This window comes from Neolamprologus brichardi, chromosome 9 (genome assembly GCF_056152115.1).
Source record: "Neolamprologus brichardi isolate AB-2024 chromosome 9, ASM5615211v1, whole genome shotgun sequence".
Taxonomy (NCBI): domain Eukaryota; kingdom Metazoa; phylum Chordata; class Actinopteri; order Cichliformes; family Cichlidae; genus Neolamprologus; species Neolamprologus brichardi.
Window position 1 is genome coordinate 37,605,833 of NC_142112.1, and position 23,447 is coordinate 37,629,279.

At 44.8% G+C, this 23,447-nt stretch overlaps 1 protein-coding gene across 2 annotated transcripts in view; it reads left to right on the top strand.

Annotated features, from left to right (window-relative positions):
- Positions 1-23,447, top strand: part of phc3b (polyhomeotic homolog 3b) — a 31,973-nt gene that overhangs the window by 5,771 nt on the left and 2,755 nt on the right. Inside the window, exons 2-11 of one of the 2 annotated variants that reach the window (XM_087846566.1) lie at positions 9,000-9,609; positions 12,824-12,976; positions 15,849-15,950; positions 16,197-16,404; positions 18,085-19,185; positions 19,452-19,786; positions 20,098-20,263; positions 21,148-21,259; positions 21,467-21,587; positions 22,998-23,301. In XM_087846566.1, coding sequence (XP_087702692.1) covers positions 9,019-9,609; positions 12,824-12,976; positions 15,849-15,950; positions 16,197-16,404; positions 18,085-19,185; positions 19,452-19,786; positions 20,098-20,263; positions 21,148-21,259; positions 21,467-21,587; positions 22,998-23,301 — 3,193 coding nt within the window. In that variant the 5' untranslated portion in view covers positions 9,000-9,018. The remainder of the gene's footprint in view (positions 1-8,999; positions 9,610-12,823; positions 12,977-15,848; positions 15,951-16,196; positions 16,405-18,084; positions 19,186-19,451; positions 19,787-20,097; positions 20,264-21,147; positions 21,260-21,466; positions 21,588-22,997; positions 23,302-23,447) is intronic. The other variant, XM_087846567.1, reaches the window with a different exon arrangement.

A 23,447-nucleotide genomic window follows, 5' to 3' on the forward strand; every position in this document is an offset into this window, starting at 1 on the left:
AACTTTCCTTCTGACGGTGCTGTCTGTGTTGAGCGCTCAGTGGATCTGCGCTCGACAGTGCAGCCTAGGCGGAGTAGTCGAACGTAGATTCACTGAGCGCAGGGCAAGCTAGCGAGACAGAAGCTAAGCTCGTTGCAACATGGCAAATTGAACCTCCCCCACCCTCATTCAGATCTGGCCTTTGGAACTATTTTGGTTTTCATGTGACGTATGACCCTGAAGGTAAGCGCGTCATGGACTAAAGTAAAACATAGGGGTGCAACGATACAACAAAATTCACGGTTCGGTTCGGTTCGATACTTTGGTGTCACGGTTCGATATTTTTTCGATACAAAAAAAATGTTGATGCCTTTTTATTAATTTGTCATTTATTAAATTTTCACGGCACATTCTGCACCACATCTCTGTGCGTTCATCATTTGTTTGAAGCCAGCTCACCTCCTGCAACCACTTTTCCGAGAATACGTGCTTCTTTTGTGGTTCGGACTCCTTCTGACATTTCTTTGGAGGTGGAGGAACATCACAGTAATTGCTTAAAGGAGCTTCTTCGACATCTTTAAGAGTTCTAAACAAATGTCTGTCCTCCTCCTGGAAATCTTATGTACGCAAACACGCGTTGCAACTTCTTATCTTGTGCGGGTTTTTATTTTGACAGCGAATGCGCACCTGCGGACCACTTATGTGTAGACCTGGTTATTTAGCTCGTCATATTGCAGCCACAGAAATTCTTTTGTCCATGAAACCATAAAGCTGCACTTTCTTTTTGCCTTATAGTCTGATTTGTCATAACTTTTCCGTTTTGTCACTTCTTCACCCTGACCTGTCTTATTTGGCTCAGCAGAACTAAAATATATATCCTGCTGCTTTTACACACGCACTCACATAACGCTCAGCGATTCTCTGCGCGATCAACCTCTCACATGTTTAAGCTGCGGGAGATTTCACTTGTCATGTTTGCATAGTAAGCTAACGATTGATAAGACGATGTCAGAGGAATTGGTGCGCAAATTATCATCACTCACCAATCAGTGCTGTCGCTCTCTATACACAGTTCACGCGATTGCAAAGTGAAAGCAAAAAACAAGCGCAAATTCAAACGCGATTTCAATATGTCACATATTGACAGTGGCTCACCGATGCCAATGACATAATTACCCAGCTACATTTCCGAAAGAATGCAAAAGCATTGACATATATTTTTCCTTCCTACGATAGGCCGACGGGCAGGGCAGAGATAGATTTTGGTAGCCCGACTGGAAAAAAGCCCCAGGACGTCGGGCTAGCGATTTTGCGAGCCCTGTATCTGATTGAGGAATCACTCATCTTTGGAAAAGAGAGTTTATTATGGAGAAATGTCTCTTTCCAAAATAAAAGCTCTACTATACGCTTCTTCTGGGCTATATTCTCAGCAGCATATTAAACATATCAGGTCCCCATAAGGAGAATCATGTGCTAACAGCTGTCTAAATGACTCGGCTAAAGTTTGTAGCATGCGTGCTTGTTGTTTTTGTCTGCTTCCACTTGTCTTTGCACTAGGATGATGTCGGAGTAAATGTGCAGTCATATTGGTTGTGTTCCCACTAGTGCTGTCAGCGTTAATCTGAAATGACGTTAACGCCACAACACGGCAAATCTCCGTTAACGAGCTACCGCGGATCGCCTCATGAGTGGGGCTGGAAGACGTCAACACATTAACGAGCTAACTGCGCTAACACACTAGTTCCCACCAATTGAGCATTGCTGGCACATCCAACATACTGTTTTACTTTAGTCCATGACGCGCTTACCTTCAGGGTCATACGTCACATGAAAACCAAAATAGTTCCAAAGGCCAGATCTGAATGAGGGTGGGGGAGGTTCAATTTGCCATGTTGCAACGAGCTTAACTTCTGTCTCGCTAGCTTGCGCTGCGCTCAGTGAATCTGCGTTCGACTACTCCGCCTAGGCTGCACTGTCGAGCGCAGATCCACTGAGCGCTCAACACAGACAGCATCGTCAGAAGGAAAGTTGATAAAATAAATTAAAAATGTTGTATTGTTCATACATATGCGTACCGAACCGAAAGCACTGTATCAAACGGTTCAATATCGATACGAGTATCGTTGCACCCCTAGTAAAACAGTATGTTGGATGTGCCACGCAATGCTCAATTACATTGGTGGGAACTAGCGCGTTAGCGCAGTTAGCCGCGGTAGCTCGTTAACGGAGATTTGCCGTGTTGTGGCGTTAACCTCATTTCAGATTTACGCTGACAGCACTAGTGGGAACACAACGAATATGACTGCACATTTACTCCGACATCATCCTACTGCAAAGACAAGTGGAAGCAGACAGAAACAACAAGCAGCATGCTACAAACTTTACCCGAGTCATTTAGACAGCCGTTAGCACATGATTCTCCTTATGGGGACCTGATATGTTTAATATGCTGCTGAGAATATAGCCCAGAAGAAGCGTATAGTATAGCTTTTATTTTGGAAAGAGACATTTCTCTGTAATAAACTCTCTTTTCCAAAGATGAGGGATTTCTCCATCAGATAGATTTTTTTATTACTTTGTTGTTTCAGCAACATTAAATTTAAAAACTGTACTTTTGAGTTAAAATATATATTTATAATTTTAATAAATGACAAATTAAAAAGGCATGAAAATTGTTTTGTATCGAAAAAATATCGAACCGTGAATTTTGTGTAACGTTGCACCCCTATTAAATATGTGTCTCCAGTCTCTCAGCTGCAGTAAATCTTCACAGGCTTCACTACAAGACATCGTAGTGTGTAAAAGAGGAAAATAGCAATAAGTCAAAACGAATAATGTTCAAAAACTAAACTGACAAATATATTTCCACTCTACTTCCCATTCTCCTTGCCACACCAACACGCCAGTTCCTGTAAACACTGTGAAAAGTTGCGGAAGTTCATGATGGGAAACTCGTTTAAATATACAGCTGCTCCTCACTTGAAGCTGAAATGCGTCACATATTCACATCGATGATAAATTCATTCATTTTAATCTCTGTACACCCTGGGAGGTAACAGCTCTCAGCAGGAAACCATAGATTTATACGCCTATAAGCCATTTCATTAGGTACACTTAATTCTTTGTGACCCAGATTCAACAAGTTGCTGGAAACATCCCTCAAAGATTTTGGTCCACATTTCCTGTTCTTACCTGACAGCTTCTGCTGCTGAAGGTTCGGCCTGCTGTGCGTTCAAACCTGCTCTTCTGCATAACTTAGTTTTCATTCTCCTCTGACATAAACGAGCCATTTTCACCCAACAGAGTCTCTTCGCTGGATTTTTCTCTTTTCCTCTGTAAACCTTACAGAAGGCCGTGTGGCTAAATCCCAGCAGATGAGCAGCTTCTGAAACACTCAGACCAACGTCACTAAAATCACCAGAGTAAATGTTGTGATATCAGATGCCCTCCTCCTCCTTTTCCCTCACGGCTCCTTTGTGGTTATACACCTCCCTCTGCTCCTTTCATGTTGTCATTGAAACGAGATAATTGTGCTCTAAATAACTGTGGAGGGGGCACGTGTCCCACCTGTGCCCTGTAACGACTCCATACAGGAGCATTTCAACCTTGGATGAGAGCCAGAAGGCTTTAAGCAAACTGGGCAAGGTCATCATCTAAAATTACATTTAAATCATTTCAATATATGCAAACTCTCGTTTTGCAACATTTGCATGCAGTTTCGCTGCACTGACATGTGGAGGACTCGGGGCTCGGCTGGTGGGAGGACGTTTCTCTGCTATTTATTTATGATGGAAGGATAAGGCCCAGTTTAAAAAACAAACCGGTAATTTTTGTCTGCTTCTTTTGAAGACGTGTAGGGACGTTTGAGCGTCGACAGGATAAACAAACTTTGTTTATCTTCTTGTTCCTGTTTTCTTTTTGGGTGTGAAAGCGTCACGGATCCTGGGTCTGATGCATCAGTTGCAGGTACATGAGCTGCAGCACGGTTACTTTCATCGCTGATTAACATGTCGACCGTTTGCTCAGGTGGTTTTTTTCTATGTAATGTCAGAAAAGTCAAAAAGAAGAAAGAAAATTTTCATACTTGAGTCGTTCAAGCCAGAAGATATTTGGAACTTTTGGCTTAAAAGTGACAGAAATGAATCAGTTAACGGTGTTTTATCTGCGGTCAGATAATCCAATAATTACAGATTGCGGTTTGGAGATCAGGAGACACTTTTCTGTTTTCGTTTTGCAGCGGCGGTTCAGATTAACTGCTGCAGTGGCTCAAATCCAAAACACACAGCTGAAGTTGACACTAAGGGTGTCGTGTTTCACACAGCCGAGCGTTCGGCTTTAAAGAGGCATGAGCAGGTCCTCAGGGGCCAACTAACTCCATCCAAAAATTCAAAAAGGGTGAATCAGAGTCGCCTTTACTTTAAAAATAAAAGTGCAAAGTGGCCTAAACAAATGAAATAGTGTCAACATGAACAAAGTCACATGAACTTAATATATCAAAGCAGAAAAAAAGAGTTAAGTGGACTTTATACAACCTTTGTTTAGCAAATTTTATACTCAGAAAATGTCAGCAGCCTCGATTTTTAAAGACAGTTTTGAGTGCTTGTGTATATTTAATGCTTTAACGTCGGCTTTATTTACTCAAAGTACTTTTTAAACACTTATTTTAATAATTTTCTGCAGTTTTCTGTGTTTTTACTTCCCCAGTTTGTTTCAGTGTTACGCTCAGAACTCAAACTCTCTTTACTTTGTAACAAATGCATTACATGCATTACTTTGTTACAAAGTAATGCATTACTTTGTTACAAACTTTGTTACAAACTCTGTTACAAACACTCAGATTTCAGGCATTCCGTCCTAATATTGTGTTGGTCCCCCTCTTGCTGCCAAAACAACCCTGACCCGTAAAGGCACGCACTCCTCTAGACTCCTGAATGTGTGCTGTGCATCAGGATCCTCTAAACCAGGGCTGTCAAACTCAAATACACAGTGGGCCAAAATTCAAAACTGGATCAAAGTCGCGGGCTAACGTTAATATTCATTGAAAAAAAAATCTCCCTCCAAATATAAGAATGAATCTTTTCTTATGGACTCAAACAAGTTTTGCTGAAAAACTGAATATGGAACAAGCAAAGCTTAATACTAAACAATATATATAACTTATATAAACGTATATATAACTTAATATTGCACACATGCCTTCTGAATTAAATTTTATCATTTATCAGATTTTCATCATATTCTCCCACCTGTCCAGAAAGCTCCTGTTTTCTGCCTTTTTTTTTCCATGTTGGGATAGGTAGCATGGCAGTATTTGCATGGTTGCTATGACTATGGTCAACAGAGGAGAGGGTGCTAATGGGTCCTGTCATGACTGATGCGCCAAAACACCAACAGAGCATTCTGGGAATTGTAGTATTAGCAGTACATGCACTATAGTACTGGCAGGCCAGCTCTAATAGTAATTTGGTATGGCTTCGCGGGCCAAATGTAATTAGGCTGCGGGCCAAATTTGGCCCACGGGCCAGAGTTTGACACCTATGCTCTAAACCCTCTGAGGTGGGGCCTTAGAAACTCACTGCTGTGCTCCTCACACCGTCCCTGAACCACTTTCTTTGTGGCCAGGCTCATTTTCCTGCTGAAAGAGGCCACAGCCGTCAGGGAATACCATTTCCGTGAAAGTGTGTACATGTCCTGCATCAGTGCTTAGGAGGATGGTACGTGTCGATGTTTGGGCAGAACGTTGCTTAAAGCCTTACGCTGCCTCTGCTTCCTTGCCTCCTTCCCATAATGCATCCTGATGGCAGGTGTTCCCCAGATAAGCAACACACTCATCCGGCCATCTATGTGATGTAAAAGAAACGTGGCTCCTCAGACCAGAACACCTTCTGTTTCCTCGTGGTCCAGTCCTGATGCTCACCTGTCTGTTGTTGGTGGTTTTGGAGGTGGATGAGGTCAGCATGGGCGTCCTGACTGGACTGCACCAAACTGTGATGCTCTGTGATCCTCATGAACTTTGAGCTACATTAGCTCTCTGTTGGATCAGACCACACAGGCATCAATGAGCCTTGGCTGCTCATGACCGTGCCGCTGGTTCCCTGCTGGTCCACTTTTTGACAGATACTGACCCTGCAGACCGGGAACACCCCCACAGGACCTGCAGCTTCAGAGATGAAGGCGTCACAGTTTGGCCTTTTGTCAAACTCGCTCACATCTTCACGCTTGTCTGTTTTTCCTGCTTCACACACCAACTTTGGGGACAAAATGTTCACTTTCTCCCTGATGTACAACGATGAAGAGTCAGCGTTATTCACTTCACCTGGTGTCATGCTGATTGGTGTATTTATACTGCTTTAAAAGTCATTTATTACGCTACTAATTACAGCTTTAAGCAGCAGCATCACATTTGCATGTGCTGCTTAACAAAATATCAGAAGTACGTTGACGTGTCTGCTCGAATCTCTGTGTTAATCAGGAGAACACACGGACCGTCTTTCTTTCAGTAACATATTTAAATATAAGAATAAAGACTCTACTTTTGGACAGCCAGTTTTTTTGTTTTCCTGGAGACAAACCAGCAAATTTGTTTGTCCTTAAGCACAACTTTTAGTGTGTTTTGCATGTGCAGCGTGTAGCTTGTAGATCTTTGGGAGAACAGGGTGTATTTTAACCCAAACTGAGTGTTTTTATTGCTTAAACCTAACCAGGTGGCTTTTAATCATAACCCTTTGCAAGATTTTGCATGAACTTTTAAAGCCTGATTGCAAAAGGACCATCGGGTTAAAGAGCGTCTCTCAGGCAGGAGCAAACTTTGTCTTTGTTACGATGACAGTGACATTTGTAAAATTAAATTACGGGTCACAAAAGCAAAGTTTTTGCAAATAGATATTAATGACTTTCCTTCTGCCTCCGAGGCAAGAAGAACACTTCCTACCCAGGAACAAGAGACATGTCTGTGTTTTAAATCAAAAACAAATTTTAAACATCAAACTTGAACTTCAGTCAGGTCCAGATTTATTCCACCAACTGTTCCACCCTCAAAAAGCAGTTTTTCATCCTTTAAGACCAGAATATGTCGATGCAAATCGATACAAATGAGGTGGTGAAGGCAGATGACGTCAACCATCCAAAGCAGCAAGAGAGGTGAAGACGAGAGCGCAGCCAGGGTGGAGTGGGTGGAGACGAGTGTCAGGGGTGATGTGTGAAAGCATAAGAGTGAAAAGGAAGGTTTACAAGATGTAACAGGAGGCTGAAGATGGACAAATCCACCAGAGGGACAGCTCAAAGCTAGAGGCGAGGCTGAGATGGTTTGGACGCGTGCAGAGAGGGAAGACTGGACATGTTGAACAAAAGGGTTGAAGGTGGAGCTGCCAGGCAGGAGAAACAGGGTGTGACAGAGGAGGACAGCAGGGGTGGGATCAGGTCGAGAAGAAGAAGGAGAAAAAATGAGACAGATGAAACAGCCCGTTCTCACTCCCGAGGCGTAACATGCTGACGTTTTGTCACGTCCCGCGGCGTTCCTGAGGAACGCAAAAGGAGACCTTCGGCGTTATGGTACGCGGCGGGTTATGGCCGAAATCCAGTGCAATGACGCTCCCGCGGTAATAGACGTTCCAGCCCTGTATTCCAGCCCTAAACCTAACCTTATCCCTAGCCCTAACCATAACCTTTTTCCTGAGGTTAACCAGGACTTTAATGATGTTAAATAGCGTGTTTCTAAGCGATTTGAAGAAAAAGAGCGAACATGTGTAGATTGAGTCCATACGGTTCTCATATTTCCTCATTTTTCCGAGGTCGTCATTTAGGAACTTGGTGGGTAGCCGAAAACGTAATATGTTGATGATTTGTCACCTAGCGTAAAATGTTACGCTTTGGGAGTGAGAACGTGTTGGATGAAAACTTGTATCCAGAAACGTGACTGAAACTAGAGGCTTTTTTTTTTATTATCTCTTTTATTGGGACAGCTGTTGAACATAACAGTAGTTTGCCTTTTTACACTTTGTTTGCTGTCACATTTTAACTTATAATTGAAAAATAAAGAAGACAGAAAAAGAAGAGAAAAGAAAAGAAAAAAAACTAGGGTTAGGAGGCAGCAGGGCAGGTAGGTTTACGTAGTACTCAGGGTTGTAACATCATATACAAAATCACACCTCATATGTTTAACATAGTCTGTCCATTTAGACCATATTCCGTAGAAGGTATCTCTCTGAAGTTTTTCCATCGTATAGATCTCTTGTACAGAATGTATCCAGTCTTCCATCGTTGGTGGTTCAGGCTTAAACCATCTTCTCGTAAGAGGCTTTTTACTTGCGGCCAGAAGGATACACAGGAGAATTCAGTTTATCCACGGATACATTGCACAAAAATATGGTCTCAAAAGTTGAAGGAAAAACAAATGAAAAAACATTTTGTAAATGATCATGGATTAGAGACCAATACTGGCGAATAACTTTACAGTCCCAAAAGATGTGGAAATGGTTAGCTCCGTCTCCCCCACATCTCCAACATTTATCACCAAGTCCTCGATATCTTTGTTGAGCAGGGCTGATGAGAAACTAGAGGCTTTTTAATGTTGTGCAGGAATCCCCAAAAAGTTGGGGCTTTTGGGGATTTGCTTACCTGGATGACTGAGCGTGAATCAAGACGTTGTGCTGGAACTAATGTGGTTAGAAATGCACAAGTCTGCTTTTGTTACTTGAAAATCAAGCTTTGACTCTGCTTCAGCATCACTCTGGGGTGTCTCGCTGCTAGCTTTGTACAGAACAGGTTAACATGAGGTCGTGTTTGTGCAGATTGTTGGTTTTGGGCTCTTAACTGTTAGATTTGACCTCCAGCTCGTCTGTGGGGGCGCCGAGGCTCCCCCGGTGATCCTCATGAGGAACGTTAGGACTTATTTCCATGTTTTGTGAACAAATGTTCCAGCGAGTTTGTTTTCTCTGGAACTTGAAATGCAAAATATGCAAATTAACTCTGTTTGTGTGTCTGTTTGTGTGTCTGTCTGTGTGTCTGTCCGTGCGCCTCAGCGAGCTTCAGTGTTGAAGGATGGACAGGGAGCCGGTTCGGCAGAGCCAATCAGATCACGGCGAGGCCAATGGAACGAGCCCTGAGTCCTCCACCGCCCCTCCGACCCCCACGCCTCCTCGGCTGACCCCCAACCCCATGCTCCTGGACTCCCCCGCGCCCTCGCTGACGCCCACCACCTCCTCCCCTCCCCCGCCTCTCACCCCCGCTCCCTCCATCACCACAAACCACGGACCAAAGGCGGCAGCAGCAACGGCCAGCGCTCCGTCTCCTCACGTCCTCGTCCCGACTCCCCCTAAACTTACCTCCACCCCCGCCCCCGCCCTCCGCACATACTCCCGACACAACCATTCTTCCAAAATGTCTTCCTCCGTGCAAACCCCCCCTTCGTCCTCCCTTCTCCCTCCCCCTTCGTCCTCCTCCTCTCCTGTCGTAGCGACCGCTCCTTCACCGCTCCTCTCATCCTCTCCGACTTCTTCTGCGACGCACAACAACACCACCATGTCTACCAAGATCTCCACCAGCCTGACCAACGGGAGCGCAAGGGTCCTCTCTGCAACCTCAACGCCGATCACACCGTTTCACACACCGGCCAGTCCACCTGGCAGACAGGTAACGGTCACACACACCTGGAGTTTGTCCAGTTTGTCTTTGTTGGATTGTTGCTCTTTAAACCATATCTGTGTTCACACATTGCACCCATACAGAATAAGGACGCACGTCTCCACCCTCTCATGACCACATCCAAGAATCCCACCATGACAGTGGCTAAAACGTTAACTTTGAGGCTTCGAAAAGGAAACCTGTGGATGCCATCTTTTGTGCACAGTCTATGGGTTACATAAGGAGGAGGCTGTGTTCATAAGACTGACAGCAGTCATTCAACAGGCTGATAACATCAGGATCAAATATTTTTTAGCTTCGTCTAAAAAAGACGCAGTAATGATGCAGAGGACGGGTGTAAATAAAACAGCTTAAGCTCAAAGTTTTATCTAGCCTTCCTGCACTCATGATGTTTACTTGTACTGACGTTTTTACAGAACGCACAGCGAAGACTGAAATCACAGTTTTCCTTCTTTGGATTTGGTGCAAAGGTGCACAAAAAAAATCAACTGAGAAACTGTTTTTGCTTTTTCTTATACCAGCTGTAGCAGATCGGTGACAGTTATGTCTGATATGAAGCATCAGTATTGTGTTTGGATCCCAGACTGAGCCTCAGTGACGTCAGTTTGTGAAGCAGCCACAGGTTTTTTTAGGAACCAGAAGTGACGATCTGTTGGATGTAGTGCTGCTCGATTATGGCAAAAATGATAATCACGATTATTTTCACTGAGATCTCGATTATTTGACGATATTTATTTAACAATAACAATGTGTTGAATAATGACTTTAAAGATTGTCAAAAAATAATATAAAATAGTGCAAATACTGATAACAGTGCAAATGTTTGCAATATAAAAAATAAATGAAAAATGTAAACATCTATGTTTAGTGAACTTTGCAGTGTTGCTCTGTGGTGCAGCTACGACACTGCTCAGCTTTCCGAGCTTCCCTCGGGTCCTCTTAATCAGCGGTCCCCAACCCCCGGGCCTCGGACCGGTACCGGTACCGTGAGTCGTTTGGTACCGGGCCGCGAGAGTTGAGGCTCAGGTGTGAAATGTATAGTTTTCAGGGTTTTTATCGGTTTTCAGCGTTAATTTGTTATCGTTTTTATCGTTTACTCGGTTTTCCTGGGTCTTTTCACGTGTGTTATGAATAAATCTTCTTCTTTTCGGTACCGGTACTAGTTTTATTTTGTTGTATTTATCCGCGACACCTTAAAGGCCGGTCTGTGAAAATATTGTCGGGCATAAACCGGTCCGTGGCGCAAAAAAGGTTGGAGACCGCTGCTCTTAATTGTTGTGACACGTGTTCGAAATGCAGAGAGGTGCGCTCGATTTGCCACACGGAGCAGCGCGAGAGTAAAGCACGAGGGAGGGGCTAATAATCGGCTCAGTCATTTTTAATGATCGTTGATCGTAATCGAGATTAAAATTCGATTAATTGAGCAGCCCTAGCTGGATGTAAGGGTGGCGTGCTAAGTTGATAGCTTTGTTAGCAAGCTTCATCCATAAAGTCAAGCTACAGTAAATAAAAAAGCACGTACAGCACACGACAGTCAACCTGCTTAAATGACTGAATCTGTATTTTATTCATATTTCTGTAACACGTGGTGGTGAGAATACTTTAAGCTGTTTCATTAAATGTTGAAATAACTGTTGAAAGCGACAGCTGACCTTTCAGGACCCGAACAAACGGATCTGATTTAAAAAGAAAGATCAGGAATAATCTAAATATGAGAGTGACAGACAGCTCGTGAGACGACGCCTCCGACCTTTCACCTGTCGGGCTCCATCTGGGTCAGTGTTTGACTGTTTGGGGTTACAGTTTCCTCTTTGTTTGCTTTCATCTGAGTGCGTTTCACATCCTTACACTCGGGCCTCACTCTCTGTTAATTCAGTGAGTGAACAGGCTGAACTGTGAGCGAGCTGCAGAGACGCTGGCGTTCACACTCTGTATGCAGGCGTTGCTGCACAGTCTGCGCTTCCTCACGTTAGAGCTTTAAAAACACGAGCTTGAGATGAAATCATAAACTTCACTAGCTGGATGTCAGCAACAGAAAAGGACAGTCGCTGATACCTGATGGCCACCGCTGCGATTTTAAACGAAACAATCGACTGATTGTGATCGAAGTTCAGACTTTCCGCTTAATCCAAAGAGCTCAACAGAAGTAAGTTTGTGTCTTTCTTCCTTCAGTAACTGAAAAGCTGCTGTGTTGGGTTGAGATCAGGTGCCCGACGTGGCCATTGAAGAGGATCGCGTTTCTCTGCGCCGGGTCGCTTTTGTGGTTCGGCTCATTGTCCGTCTGCACTCCGACGCTCTGTCCGGTCAGTCCTGCAGCGTTTGTCTGAGTCTGAGCAGAGCTTACAGCCCCGCTGCTTCTCTCAGCGATCGCATCATCAGTAAACACTCGTGACCTGCTTCCTCTGTCAGCCGTGCGCGTTTTCTGCTAAAGTCTAATCTGGCTCCTGTTCTCGAGTGTAACCGGTGGTTTGCACCCTGTTGATCCTCCCTGAGAGCATGCTGTGGTCTTTAAAGTCTCGTAGTGTTGCTGAGCTGGCCGATGCACCAGAATGTGGATTTTTTCTTTCTGTCTGATGTTTTTATTTGTTTTATTTGGACTTTTCAGTCGAGTGACGGCCTGTTTGTCTTCACTGACATTTATCTGGACCTCGTGTTGAGAGTTGCTCTGAAAAAGCAAACAAATGAAAATGAAACACTTGCATTTGGTGGCCATGAAAACATATTAAACAGCTGTCTAATGAATTCTGAGCGACTGTGCATTAAAATGGCTGTAATTCCTGAATATTTGAGGGAATACTTTTATTAAACCCCTTTAATTCAAGTCTGAACTTCGGATTTAAAATCCACTCCTTTGCCTAAAAACATGCCAAACAGTTTCTGACAACAAATTTTACAAACCAGTTTTTCAAATCTTTAAATTAAACCTGACAGATGAGATTAAAAGAACTAAAAACAGATGAGCTGCCTGGTGGAGACAGTTTTAATCTGCTTGTGGATGAAGCTGTCCATTGTTAAAGTATTAATTTAGTGGGTTTTTTGTTGAAAAGAAGCATTAAAAACTCGACGTTTTCATTGTTTACTCTGTTGGTTTCCACCCAAACACACTCGTCACTGCTTTGCTATTCGAGGAAATATCACAAAAGTCATCCCTGCTCTGAAGCGCTGCCTTAATTGCTTCCCTTCTCCCCTCTCTTTGTTCCAGGTATCACAGACTCCTGTGGGCACACCTGGTCTTGTGCGAACCAATCAGAACCCCTCCCCTGTCAGGCATCCCAAGGTATCCCAGCAGACATTGCTCCTAGGAAAAGGTCTCAAAGGGTCGGGCCAAGACCAGGTGTTGCTTAGAGCTCAGATGGTAAACACACACACACACACACTCATATATTTCCACATGTATTCTGTTCTGCTGCTCACAGTGAACAGGAGTGTGCAGCTGCAGGATGACGAGTATTAAAATGAGCCAGTTGGCAGGAAAAGCTCTGAGTTTAATGCTGCAAGCAAATCTGAAAACAGACGTTTCAAAGCAGAAATTTCTCCGAATACTAAACAAACATCATGTAAATGATATTAAATGCACCAAAAACCTTGTGAGACGTGATTTGAAACAGTCTGAAAACACAGACGATGAAGCAGCGTTACCAGGTTAAGGCAGCTGTGTTACAGAGGTGCTAATCACCATGGTAACCGATGATGTACATACTACCTGTTTGGGAGAAGATTATGTGTTTGTCGTTTTAGTTTAAAATAATCTTGAAGCACCACATTTTCCTCAAATCTTTGATTTACAGCAGAGAGTACACATTATACACTCAGAGGCCACTTCATTAGGCACACGTTGCTAGTACGAGGTTGAGCCCCGTTGTCCTGCTGAAAGTGACCTTTGGAAGATGGATACAGTGTAGCGATAAGACGATGGACATGTTCAGCATCATTTAAACACCACAGCATAAGAGGCCCAAGCTGTGTGAAGAAAATATTCTTTCAGCACCAGCAGTATGAACAGTCGACACGAAGCTGAAGTCTTAATGTTGCAGAAGTCGAGACTCATCACACCAGGAAACATGTTTCCAGTCTTCTGTTGTCCAGTCTCGGTGAGCCTGTGTGAACTTTCTCTTCTTAGCTGAGAGAAAGGACACTCGTGTGGTTTGAGGTTGGACCAGCTGTTAGCTCAGAGATGCTCTTCTGCACTACGGTTGTAACCAGTGTGTAACAAACCCACAGCAGACCCAGGTGCATCTTTGCAGCATGCTTTATTCTTACAATATTCACACGGTTGCTGTCACAGCTGCCAGCCGTACACATCACCACCAACGACCACTAATGACAACAGCACAGGTGTGACTGCAGACGCTGCTGCAGGTGCGTCCATCTCACCTCGCCACACCGTGGTTATTTGAGTTGCTGATCTCTTGAAGCTATTCTCCTCCGACGTCTGACCTCAGCGAGTCACGTTTGCTGCTCACTGGATATTTTCTTTTTCGGTTATGCGGGAAAATCCCAGCAGATCCTGAAATATTCCGACCATCCCGTCTGGCACCAACAACCTCGTCACATTCAGAGTCACTTAAATCCCCCTTTTATCCACATGCTCAGCTTTTCTTTCATTTAATGAATATTTCTAAACTGCGACATGTGGTCTCCTCAGCTGAACTGGAAAAACTTGTCCATGCATTTGTGTCATCGCGTTTAGATTATTGTAATTCCCTGTTTACCAGCTTGGATAAATCATCTCTGTACTAAACGCAGCAGCCAGACTACGAACTCGCTCTAGCAAGCGAGCTCACATCTATTTTATGTTCTTTACAATAGATTTTAGAATTCGTTTTAAAATGATTGTTTTAACGTACAGAGCACTAAATGGCTCCAGATTATTTATCCAAGCTTCTCACAAAATACACGACTGCTCGCCGTCTCCGCTCACAGACTCAGAGTTTGCTGGTTGCTCCCAGAACACGTCTGACGAAAGGGGGCGGAGCCTTTCAGTCTGTGGCACCAAGGCTGTGGAACAGTTTACAACTGGTTGACTCTGTGGAGTCAACCTTTAAAAAACAGTTAAAAACTTTACTGTTTAAACAAGCTTTCTGTTGCTTTTTACATTTTTAATTGACATTTAAACTCTATATTGTGCATTTTGCTATTTATCGTACTGTTTATTTTAATCTCTGTGTGCAGCGCTTTGTGACTACCTGTCTATGAAAAGCGCTTAATAAATAAACTTTACTTACTTTAACTTCATCACGTCGTCTCGACCGTGTCTACATGCCTACATGCATAGAGACGCTGCCCTGTGATTGGCTGACTGTGTCTAGTTGCATGCATGTAGCTAGTACCTGACTCCCATCACTAAGTTCAGCAACACATATGTTTGTGTTTCATTGTCACTGACATTTGCAGGTCAGAAATACACAAATCTGTTTCCATCCTTGAGCTGAGCACTGCTGCAACTGCAGTTACTAAGAACAAGAGTGAAAACGGGGTCAAGTTTCAGAGCTCTGCTGTGCAGCCGCCACGGTAGAGATGAGTCAACGATAAGATAAATGAACTCATGAATTCACAGCTTTAATGATTTTCTGTCTTATTTGCATCATCAGTGTTCCACATGCTGAATCTTTGTAGATCTCTGTCTGCTCTGATCGTGTCTCTGATGGCAGACGGTGGTGCTCAGCTAAAGAAGAGTCAAACTGAGCCTGATGATGGTCCCCAAATATTACGAGTATTCATGTATAGAAAGAGCAAAGCGGCCTGATTGTGACTGATGAGCTCAAAACTACACATCTGTGAAAAACATCAAATTGTCATTTTTGACATCATTTGCAGAGTCTGATTATTTGCACAGAAACCTATTTTAGACTAAAGGTTATTTATCTGTTCATAAAAGTTCTTTTAACAGTGAAATATTAAACCATGGTTAATCTCACAAATCATTTCCATCATCTAGATCTGACACCTGGATTTAAAACACTTAAATGTGTTGTAAAAATGTCTGTTTAACATTGAAAAACATTGAATATGAAGCAGTTGTATTAATCCACCGCAGAAAATAGTCCCCAGGGTTAAAATCTGATGTTGAGCCGTTTTAAAAAGTAACCATCCTTCATGTTTATGGGTGTTTTATTAGGTCATTAAAAGGAAGCAAAGGGCAAGAAGATGCTTCAAGATCTGTGCTTGAGTCCTGCTCTCCTCTGTTCATCTCCTCCTTCACGTGTTTCCTCCTTTTTCTCCTGCAGCTAATTCTTACGTCTGCTATGCGGCCGCCCCAGCCGTGCTCCTCCTCTTCCTCCTCCTCTGTTTCCACTTCTCCTCCTTCCTCTAACCCCGCCTCGGCTCAGGTGAGCAGCCGAGCAAATGTCTTTATCTGCACGTGAATGCATCTGTTGAACTGACCTGCAACAAGCTGACTTCTTTACACAGTCGTCTGAAACACAGCTCAGACGTTTGAGACTAAATCTACTTCAGAGAGCTTTTCTTTCTGCGGCCTCTAACATACCCGCTCTCGCTGGTAACAGTTGCTAAGCTGTGACTGGATAGCCAACACCTTCGTGGGATCTAACTGAACATCTTTGTGTCCCTTCCAGCTCCAGAGTCTCACCTTGAGGCCTCCTCCCCCCGGGACTCTCGCCATCCCTCCTTCCCTACGCCTCAAGCCCAGCGCCACGGCCCCGCCTCCCCTCTTACGACCTCAAGCCCCCCTCTTCCCGATTCTCAAGCCGCGACCTCAGTCCAACATCACAGCAACGGAGTGTCCGACCACGCCCGGCCGACACCTCGCCGTGCCGCCTCCAAGTAGGTCCCTGAAGGGTGTGATGAGGCCGGATGAGTACGCTCCTCCATGTGAGGGTCTTACATCTAGTGACTAATATATTATCATTAAATTATTATAATGCTACACTCTCAGTCAGCTGATGCTGTGTTTGCAGCTTCCTAAATGTTTTATTTATATTTGATTCTGTTTGAGTTCATTGGTTGGATCCAGCTCTCACCCTGACAGTGACTAACCGGGGGGACTGGAGGGAGGTGTGTTTCAGATTTTCAAAATAAAAGCCATCAGTGGAAGACCAGTATGCTTTAAAAATGATAACAGTTGCTTCAAGGCCCTTTATATTGTAAGGTAGAGGTAAATGTTTTCAACACTCTGAACCTTTCAAAATAAAAGCCTCAAATTACATATTGGATGTTTTCAACACTCTGAACCTTTCAAAATAAAAGCCTCAAATTGCATATTGGATGTTAGCAACACTCTGAACCTTTCAAAATAAAAGCCTCAAATTACATATTGGATGTTATCAACACTCTGAACCTTTCAAAATAAAAGCCTCAAATTACATATTGGATGTTATCAACACTCTGAACCTTTCAAAATAAAAGCCTCAAATTACATATTGAATGTTTTCAACACTCTGAACCTTTCAAAATAAAAAGCCTCAAATTACATATTGGATGTTATCAACACTCTGAACCTTTCAAAATAAAAGCCTCAAATTACATAATGGATGTTTTCAACACTCTGAACCTTTCAAAATAAAAGCCTCAAATTACATATTGGATGTTTTCAACGCTCTGAACCTTTCAAAATAAAAGCCTCAAATTACATATTGGATGTTAGCGACACTCCGAACCTTTCGAAATAAAAGCCTGCAGTTTAAAGCCGTCTGACAACTCTCTCCAGCTGTTCTGGCAGCAAGCCACAGTCTGGTGTTAGCAACAATCACACTGACTTGTGGTGTGAAATTGCACGTTTAATTTTTTTTTCTACAAGCAGTGAGTAAAATAAAAACAATAATTTGTTTCAAAATTAGCGTTTTATATTTTCAATCATTTTTTGTCTTCAGTTTTTAAAGAATTACATTTTTTAAATAGATATTTTTCTTTTTTTACTATTTTAATTTTGGTTACTTTTAAAAAAAAGAAAGGACAAACTTGCTGCATTTAGCTGTTCAGAGCCTTCTTTAGCTGCACTGGTGTGGTCCTGTGTACGGTTTCATTTCAGTGACTTATGAACCAAATAATTCCCCTCTATTACCCGGAGACATCAGAGCTTCGGTTTACCCTCACAGAGCGCTGGAACAAGTCAATTTTCAGCATGTTTGCCGTCGTTGTCTGCAACTGAACTCATAAATCACTGTGAGAAAACTGCACTGTGCTGCAGAACAAAGTAAATTGAATCATGGGTCTTGATATATTTTCCAGCCTTGAGAGATGAAAATTAGAAAACAAAAACATAATAAAATTTGCATTTGATCATCTAAATAATTCAGACTTTTTGGAGCCACTGAAAGGAAATGTTTAAATCTTAGATGTGAGAAAGTTTGAATCCTCGAGCCTCCTGCGCATCAGCAGATTACAGTGAAGCACGTGAGAATTAAACAATCATAACATGCACGAGTGGCCAGTTATCAGATCATTTATTAGTCGTATCCCTCCCTCGTTGTTTAATGGTTTCCTCTTCATGCTCGTCTCCCACAGCTCTCTATTCTCCGGTTCGAGCCGTCCCTCTGAGACCCAGACTTCACTCTCCTAACGGTCACAGGGCGGTGTCACCTCGACAGACCTCGGCCCTCCAACCAATCGCTGCTGCTCCCTCCAGCCAGGCGTCTTCCATCAGCCGGCCGCTGGCGGGACTGAAGAGCTGTCCGTTAACTCACAGCCCGGTATCTGTCTCCAGCGCTCTGTCAGCTGTGCCGCATTTTGAGCGCTCGTTATCTGCAGCGAAGCAGCTTCAGATCATCGCCCTCTCTTCGGGTCGCCAGCCACAGCCGGGAACGTACACGCATGCTTCGGTGCAGCCGCCGCCTCCAGCTGCAGAGTCGCCTGAGGTTTCCGCCCAATCAAAGAGGACTTTGAGCACCGAAGACGTCCTTCCTCCTCCTCCTCCTCCTTTAAACCCCTCGTTGCCAAAAACCACCTCTCCTCTGCCCTCACCTCCGTCCCTTCTGAGTCCAGCCTCTCCGCAGAGTCAAGCTGAGCCGCAAAATCTGACCCAGAAGGTGGAGGTAAAGGAGGCTGAAGAGCAGAGAAAGAGAGCTGCAGCTGTGAGACAGGAAGTCAAAGATGAGGAAAGCATTGCTAAAGACCTGCGAGTGGAGAAAGATGACCAAAGAGAGAAGGTGAAGGAGGAGGAGCCCAGTGAGGAGCGAATCAGCCAGGAGGTGCAGGAAGTTAGCCGAGAGGAGGATCAAATGGAAGTGACAGAAGAAGGCCAAAGTGAGAGAGAGAGGAGAGAGGAAGGCAAGGACAAGAAGATGGAGGAGGAAGAGGAAGGAGAGACTCCAATGGACCAGTCTGAGAACCAGACTGCACAGCTTCCCCATCAGCACCACAACACGGACCCTCTCCCAGGACCCGAGTCTGTTAAAGACTCCACTGTGGACTCAAAACCCATCACGGGTCTCGTTTCAACTCCACTTCCAGTCCAAACTCCAGCACCAGTCCCGGTACCAGAGCCAGCTCCAGTCCCCGAAGCCTCCGCCCAGAGTCAGAGGCTGCCAGAGCCTCAGAAAGACCTTCAACCCGTCAGCCAGGAGGACTTCTGTGAGAACATGTCGACCCAGTCCGACAATCAGTCAGGTACCGTGAACAGCTCAGACTCAGCAACACTTAAAGCTCTGTGTGTTTACATGAGGCTTTACAGTAAAGCTGTCAGGTTGAAGGAGCATCTGTCCGAGCTGTGCTCCCTTAAAGGGGTCCAGGAGTAATTAATGCAGTGGCAGTGGTGCAATAAAGACTCGCTGGTACCTGCTGAACATTAGTGTTCTGCTTTGTTTTCCACTGTAACTTAAAGCAATTCATTTTAATTTCCAGTCAACCCTTTTTTCTTTCTCTGCTCCTCACAGCGTTGTCCAGCCTCTCCTCTCAGTCTCCCCCCTCCTCACCCATCACCACTCCTTCGGCAGAAAACCCTCCTCCTCTCCTCCCGGCGCAGACCGCCCTCCCGACCGACCTCAGCCTACCGCAGCACGAGCCGGCGAAGGTGGACAAAGCAGGTGGCGAGCAGCAGCCGCCCACGGAAACTGAGGCGGAGCCTCTCGGACAATTGGAGGACGAGTCAGAGAGCTTCGGCCAATCACTGAGCAGCCCCTGGGAGCCGAGGCCGTGGCCCGAGGGACGGCAGGTTCTCACCCACCTGGTGGAGGGATTTGTCATCCAGGAGGGGCTCCAACCGTTTCCTGTAAGAAAAAAGGAAGTTAGAATTTTAGGTTTTGATGCTTTTATTCTGAAATAAGTTGGTGTTTAATCTCCTCAGGCTTATTTAAGCATTTCCTAAATAAATTGTGGCTTAGCTGACAGTTTAATCTGGGTTTTACAGTTCATCACCTTTTCTTTCACATGTTAGAGACGTCAAATATTACAATTTTGTTCCTAAAGTGGGGAAAAAACTCAAAACCTTTCTCGTGTATAAACGTAGAATAAGTTCTGGGTGGATGTAAATGGATTCCCTCCTTACTGCGATTTTATACTCACCTTATTTCTGTGGTCCAGGTGAACCGCTCATCCCTGCTGGTTCCAGAGCAGGTGCCCAAACCGCAGGAAGTGAATGGGACCAATGGGAAAGCGGCGCTGCCTGTAACGGAAACGATAAAACAAACGGAGCACTCCACAGATTCGGACGAAGAGGAAGGAGGAGACACGGACGATCCTGGGAGCAGTAAGCAGCAGTTTAACTTTTAAACTTCACACCTGCTCGTTTATCTGCTCTGAGGTCTCGATGCATGAAATTACTGTTGGTAAGAGCTGCAGAACAGACCGGCCACACCCGCATCATACTGTCACCAAATCAACAACGAAGATTCATCCAAGAAAATCAAAACAGAAGCAGGTGACGCATTTTTTAAATGAGAGCAGGGCTTAAAACCTGATGAAATCAGGAATAAAAACATAACTCAGAGCAGAATTCTTGTAGTTTTTATATAAGATTAGTACGTTTAATATTAAAGGAAAATAAATTAGGCTTAAAGAAAATATATAAAAAGGGTTTCTCATGGCTGCACACCAAACAAGGACAGTAAGAGATCTTCTATTTCTTGTCCTGAACGCAGCGATCGGTCCGCTGTCATAACACGGAGGAAAACCGGAGTTTCTGCGTTATGGCGCAGCCTCTGCCCGCCACTGTAAACCTGTCCCGTCATGTTCTGGACCTGCGGGCCTAAACGAGAAAGCGAGTTCAACATACAGCATTTGGCTTCTGTTATTAAAGCTACGACGTCACATGGAAGTGGTTTTAACAGTCGAACCATTCACCTGCAGCTCTGGGGCTGATTTAACACATGAAGATGTGAAAGATAAACACTCAATACAAGCTGAGAGCAGCCCTGTGCAGTGAAAGTGTGGGGTCTAAGAAGTCAACCACTTTTAATACCCTGAAAACTCGGCGGTGAACCTGACGTTTGCCCCGAATCCTGCTCTGCTCACGTCTGTCGCTCTGCTGCTGATGTGGTGAATGTGGCAGCTGCTAATCTTCTAAACGAGCAGTGGAAACCATATTAGACTCTGTGTTTCTCAGCTTCTCTCATTGACTGTGTCCCTCTGCAGGGTCGGGCCACAGAGACCGAACGGTGCTGCACTGCCAGTTCTGCGGGAAGAGGGGCCACGCGCACAACTTCATGCGCTCCAAACGCTTCTGCTCCACTTCCTGTGCACGCGGGTAAGACCTCGCTTCATTGGCTTAAGCGCTAAAGAGGGTGGCTGTGATGTCTCGGGACCTTTAGACAGCGTGGGGGTGACAGGATGTGGTGCGTGCGGCCTGCGTGGAGGCGCGCAGGTGTCAGATGCAGATACGAGTGTGAATGAAAGCAGCAGAACGAGGAAACATCACCACCACGTGTCTCTGTGCTTCCTCCTCCCCCCTCAGGTTTAACGTTCGTCTGACGAAGCGTCTGCGAGCTCTCAGCGCAGGAAGCCGGTCAGAGAAGCCTCGTCCCGCCCTCAACCGGGCGGAGTCGGTCCCTGGGAAACCCCTGCTGCTGCGGCTGGTAGGGACGCTGAACTCACGAACAGCTTAAAAACAGCAAACAGAGACGTGTTGAGATGTTTTAAAGAGCTCCTAAAGTCCTTTTGTGAATGGACACACACACCGGCTGTATTACAGGAGGCTGATTGTCCAAATATTAAACACGTTTTTATGCTTTTATTGATCTTTGTGATGTTTATTTGATGAGTTACGTTCCTACAAAAACGCCACTCTGCGTTTGTAGTTTCATATCTTTTGTAAACTTTTTAAATTTTGTCCCTGACGAATGCTCTTAATCAGAAAAACTAAAAAACACTGAAACTAAACTGAAACAAACACATGCATTAAAAATACTTAGTAGTGTAAAACTACATTAGCTCAGTTAGTCGTGTGCAGTGGATTTTAGATTTGGTCTTATCTGTGGTTCAGTGACAGCCGATGGCCTTTAGAGGGCAGCAGAGAGCCGAGAGTCCAGTGAGACCAGTCAATACAGTTTGACTGATTCCTCACAGTTTACCACCTCTGAAATCAGGAAACTCCACCAACAGACAGAAAACAAACGCTCATTTTTAAGTTATATGCAGCCAGCAGCCACTTTATTCAGTTACACCTTCCTTGTACTGAGTTCAATTCAATTTTCAATTCAATTCAATTTTATTTATATAGCGCCAAATCACAACAAAAGTCGCCTCAAGGCGCTTCATAGATACAGAGAAAAACCCAACAATCATATGACCCCCTATGAGCAAGCACTTTGGCGACAGTGGGAAGGAAGAACTCCCTTTTAACAGGAAGAAACCTCCAGCAGAACCAGGCTCAGGGAGGGGCGGGGCCATCTGCTGTGATTGGTTGGGGTGAGAGAAGGAAGACAGGATAAAGACATGCTGTGGAAGAGAGACAGAGGTTAATAACAGATATGATTCAATACAGAGAGGTCTGTTAATACATAGTGAGTGAGAAAGGTGACTGGAAAGGAAAAACTCAATGCATCATGGGAATCCCCCGGCAGCCTACGTCTATTGCAGCATAACTAAGGGAGGATTCAGGGTCACCTGGTCCAGCCCTAACTATATGCTTTAGCAAAAAGGAAAGTTTGAAGCCTAATCTTGAAAGTTGGAACTCCGTTTGAGTCGAGAACTTTCTTATAACTCACAGATTCAACAAAGTCCCGAGTTGTTCGTCATCGACATGATAGCATCACACAGTTTCTACATATTTATCGTTCCACCACAGCCCACGTGTTCTCTATCGTTTGAGCACAGGGAGTCATTTACAAGTGACCAGTTTGAGATGATTAAGGTGGAGTGTGGGGTTTAAATGATGCTGTTGGTGCTGAAGGGCCCCCACCATCACCCCTGCAGCCCTGAACTGTTGATATCAGGCAGGACGTTTCCCGACTTTTACATTTCTTACACGCTTTGTTTCCTTTCAGCCTCGTGATCTGTGGAGCGCCGGTCAGCGTGAGAAAGACGGAAAAGAAAAAGCGGCGGCGGCAGAAGAGGACGAAGATGAAGACGATATGGTGGGAGGTGGAGGCAGGGAGGAGGAAGATGACGACGGGGGAGAGGAAGATCCCGCTGTCGCCATGACGGCTAGGATGGAGCGTCGGGCGGCTCGGAGAGCGAGGAGGGCGTCGGCGCCGGCCGTGACCACTTCCACGCCTACCACCACGTTTAAGCCGGCCCCGTCGCAGTGGAGCGTGGAGGAAGTCACCGCCTTCATCTACACGCTGCCAGGTAAACACGAGCTGATGCCCCACACGTAGAGCTTCTCCCGGGACCTTTAACCCAAAACTGTCGGTGTGATTTACGCCACTCTCCGCGTCTTAATTGTCAGCAGGCGACGGAGGCGCGCTCGCAGCTTCTTCGTATCCCCCAAGTCC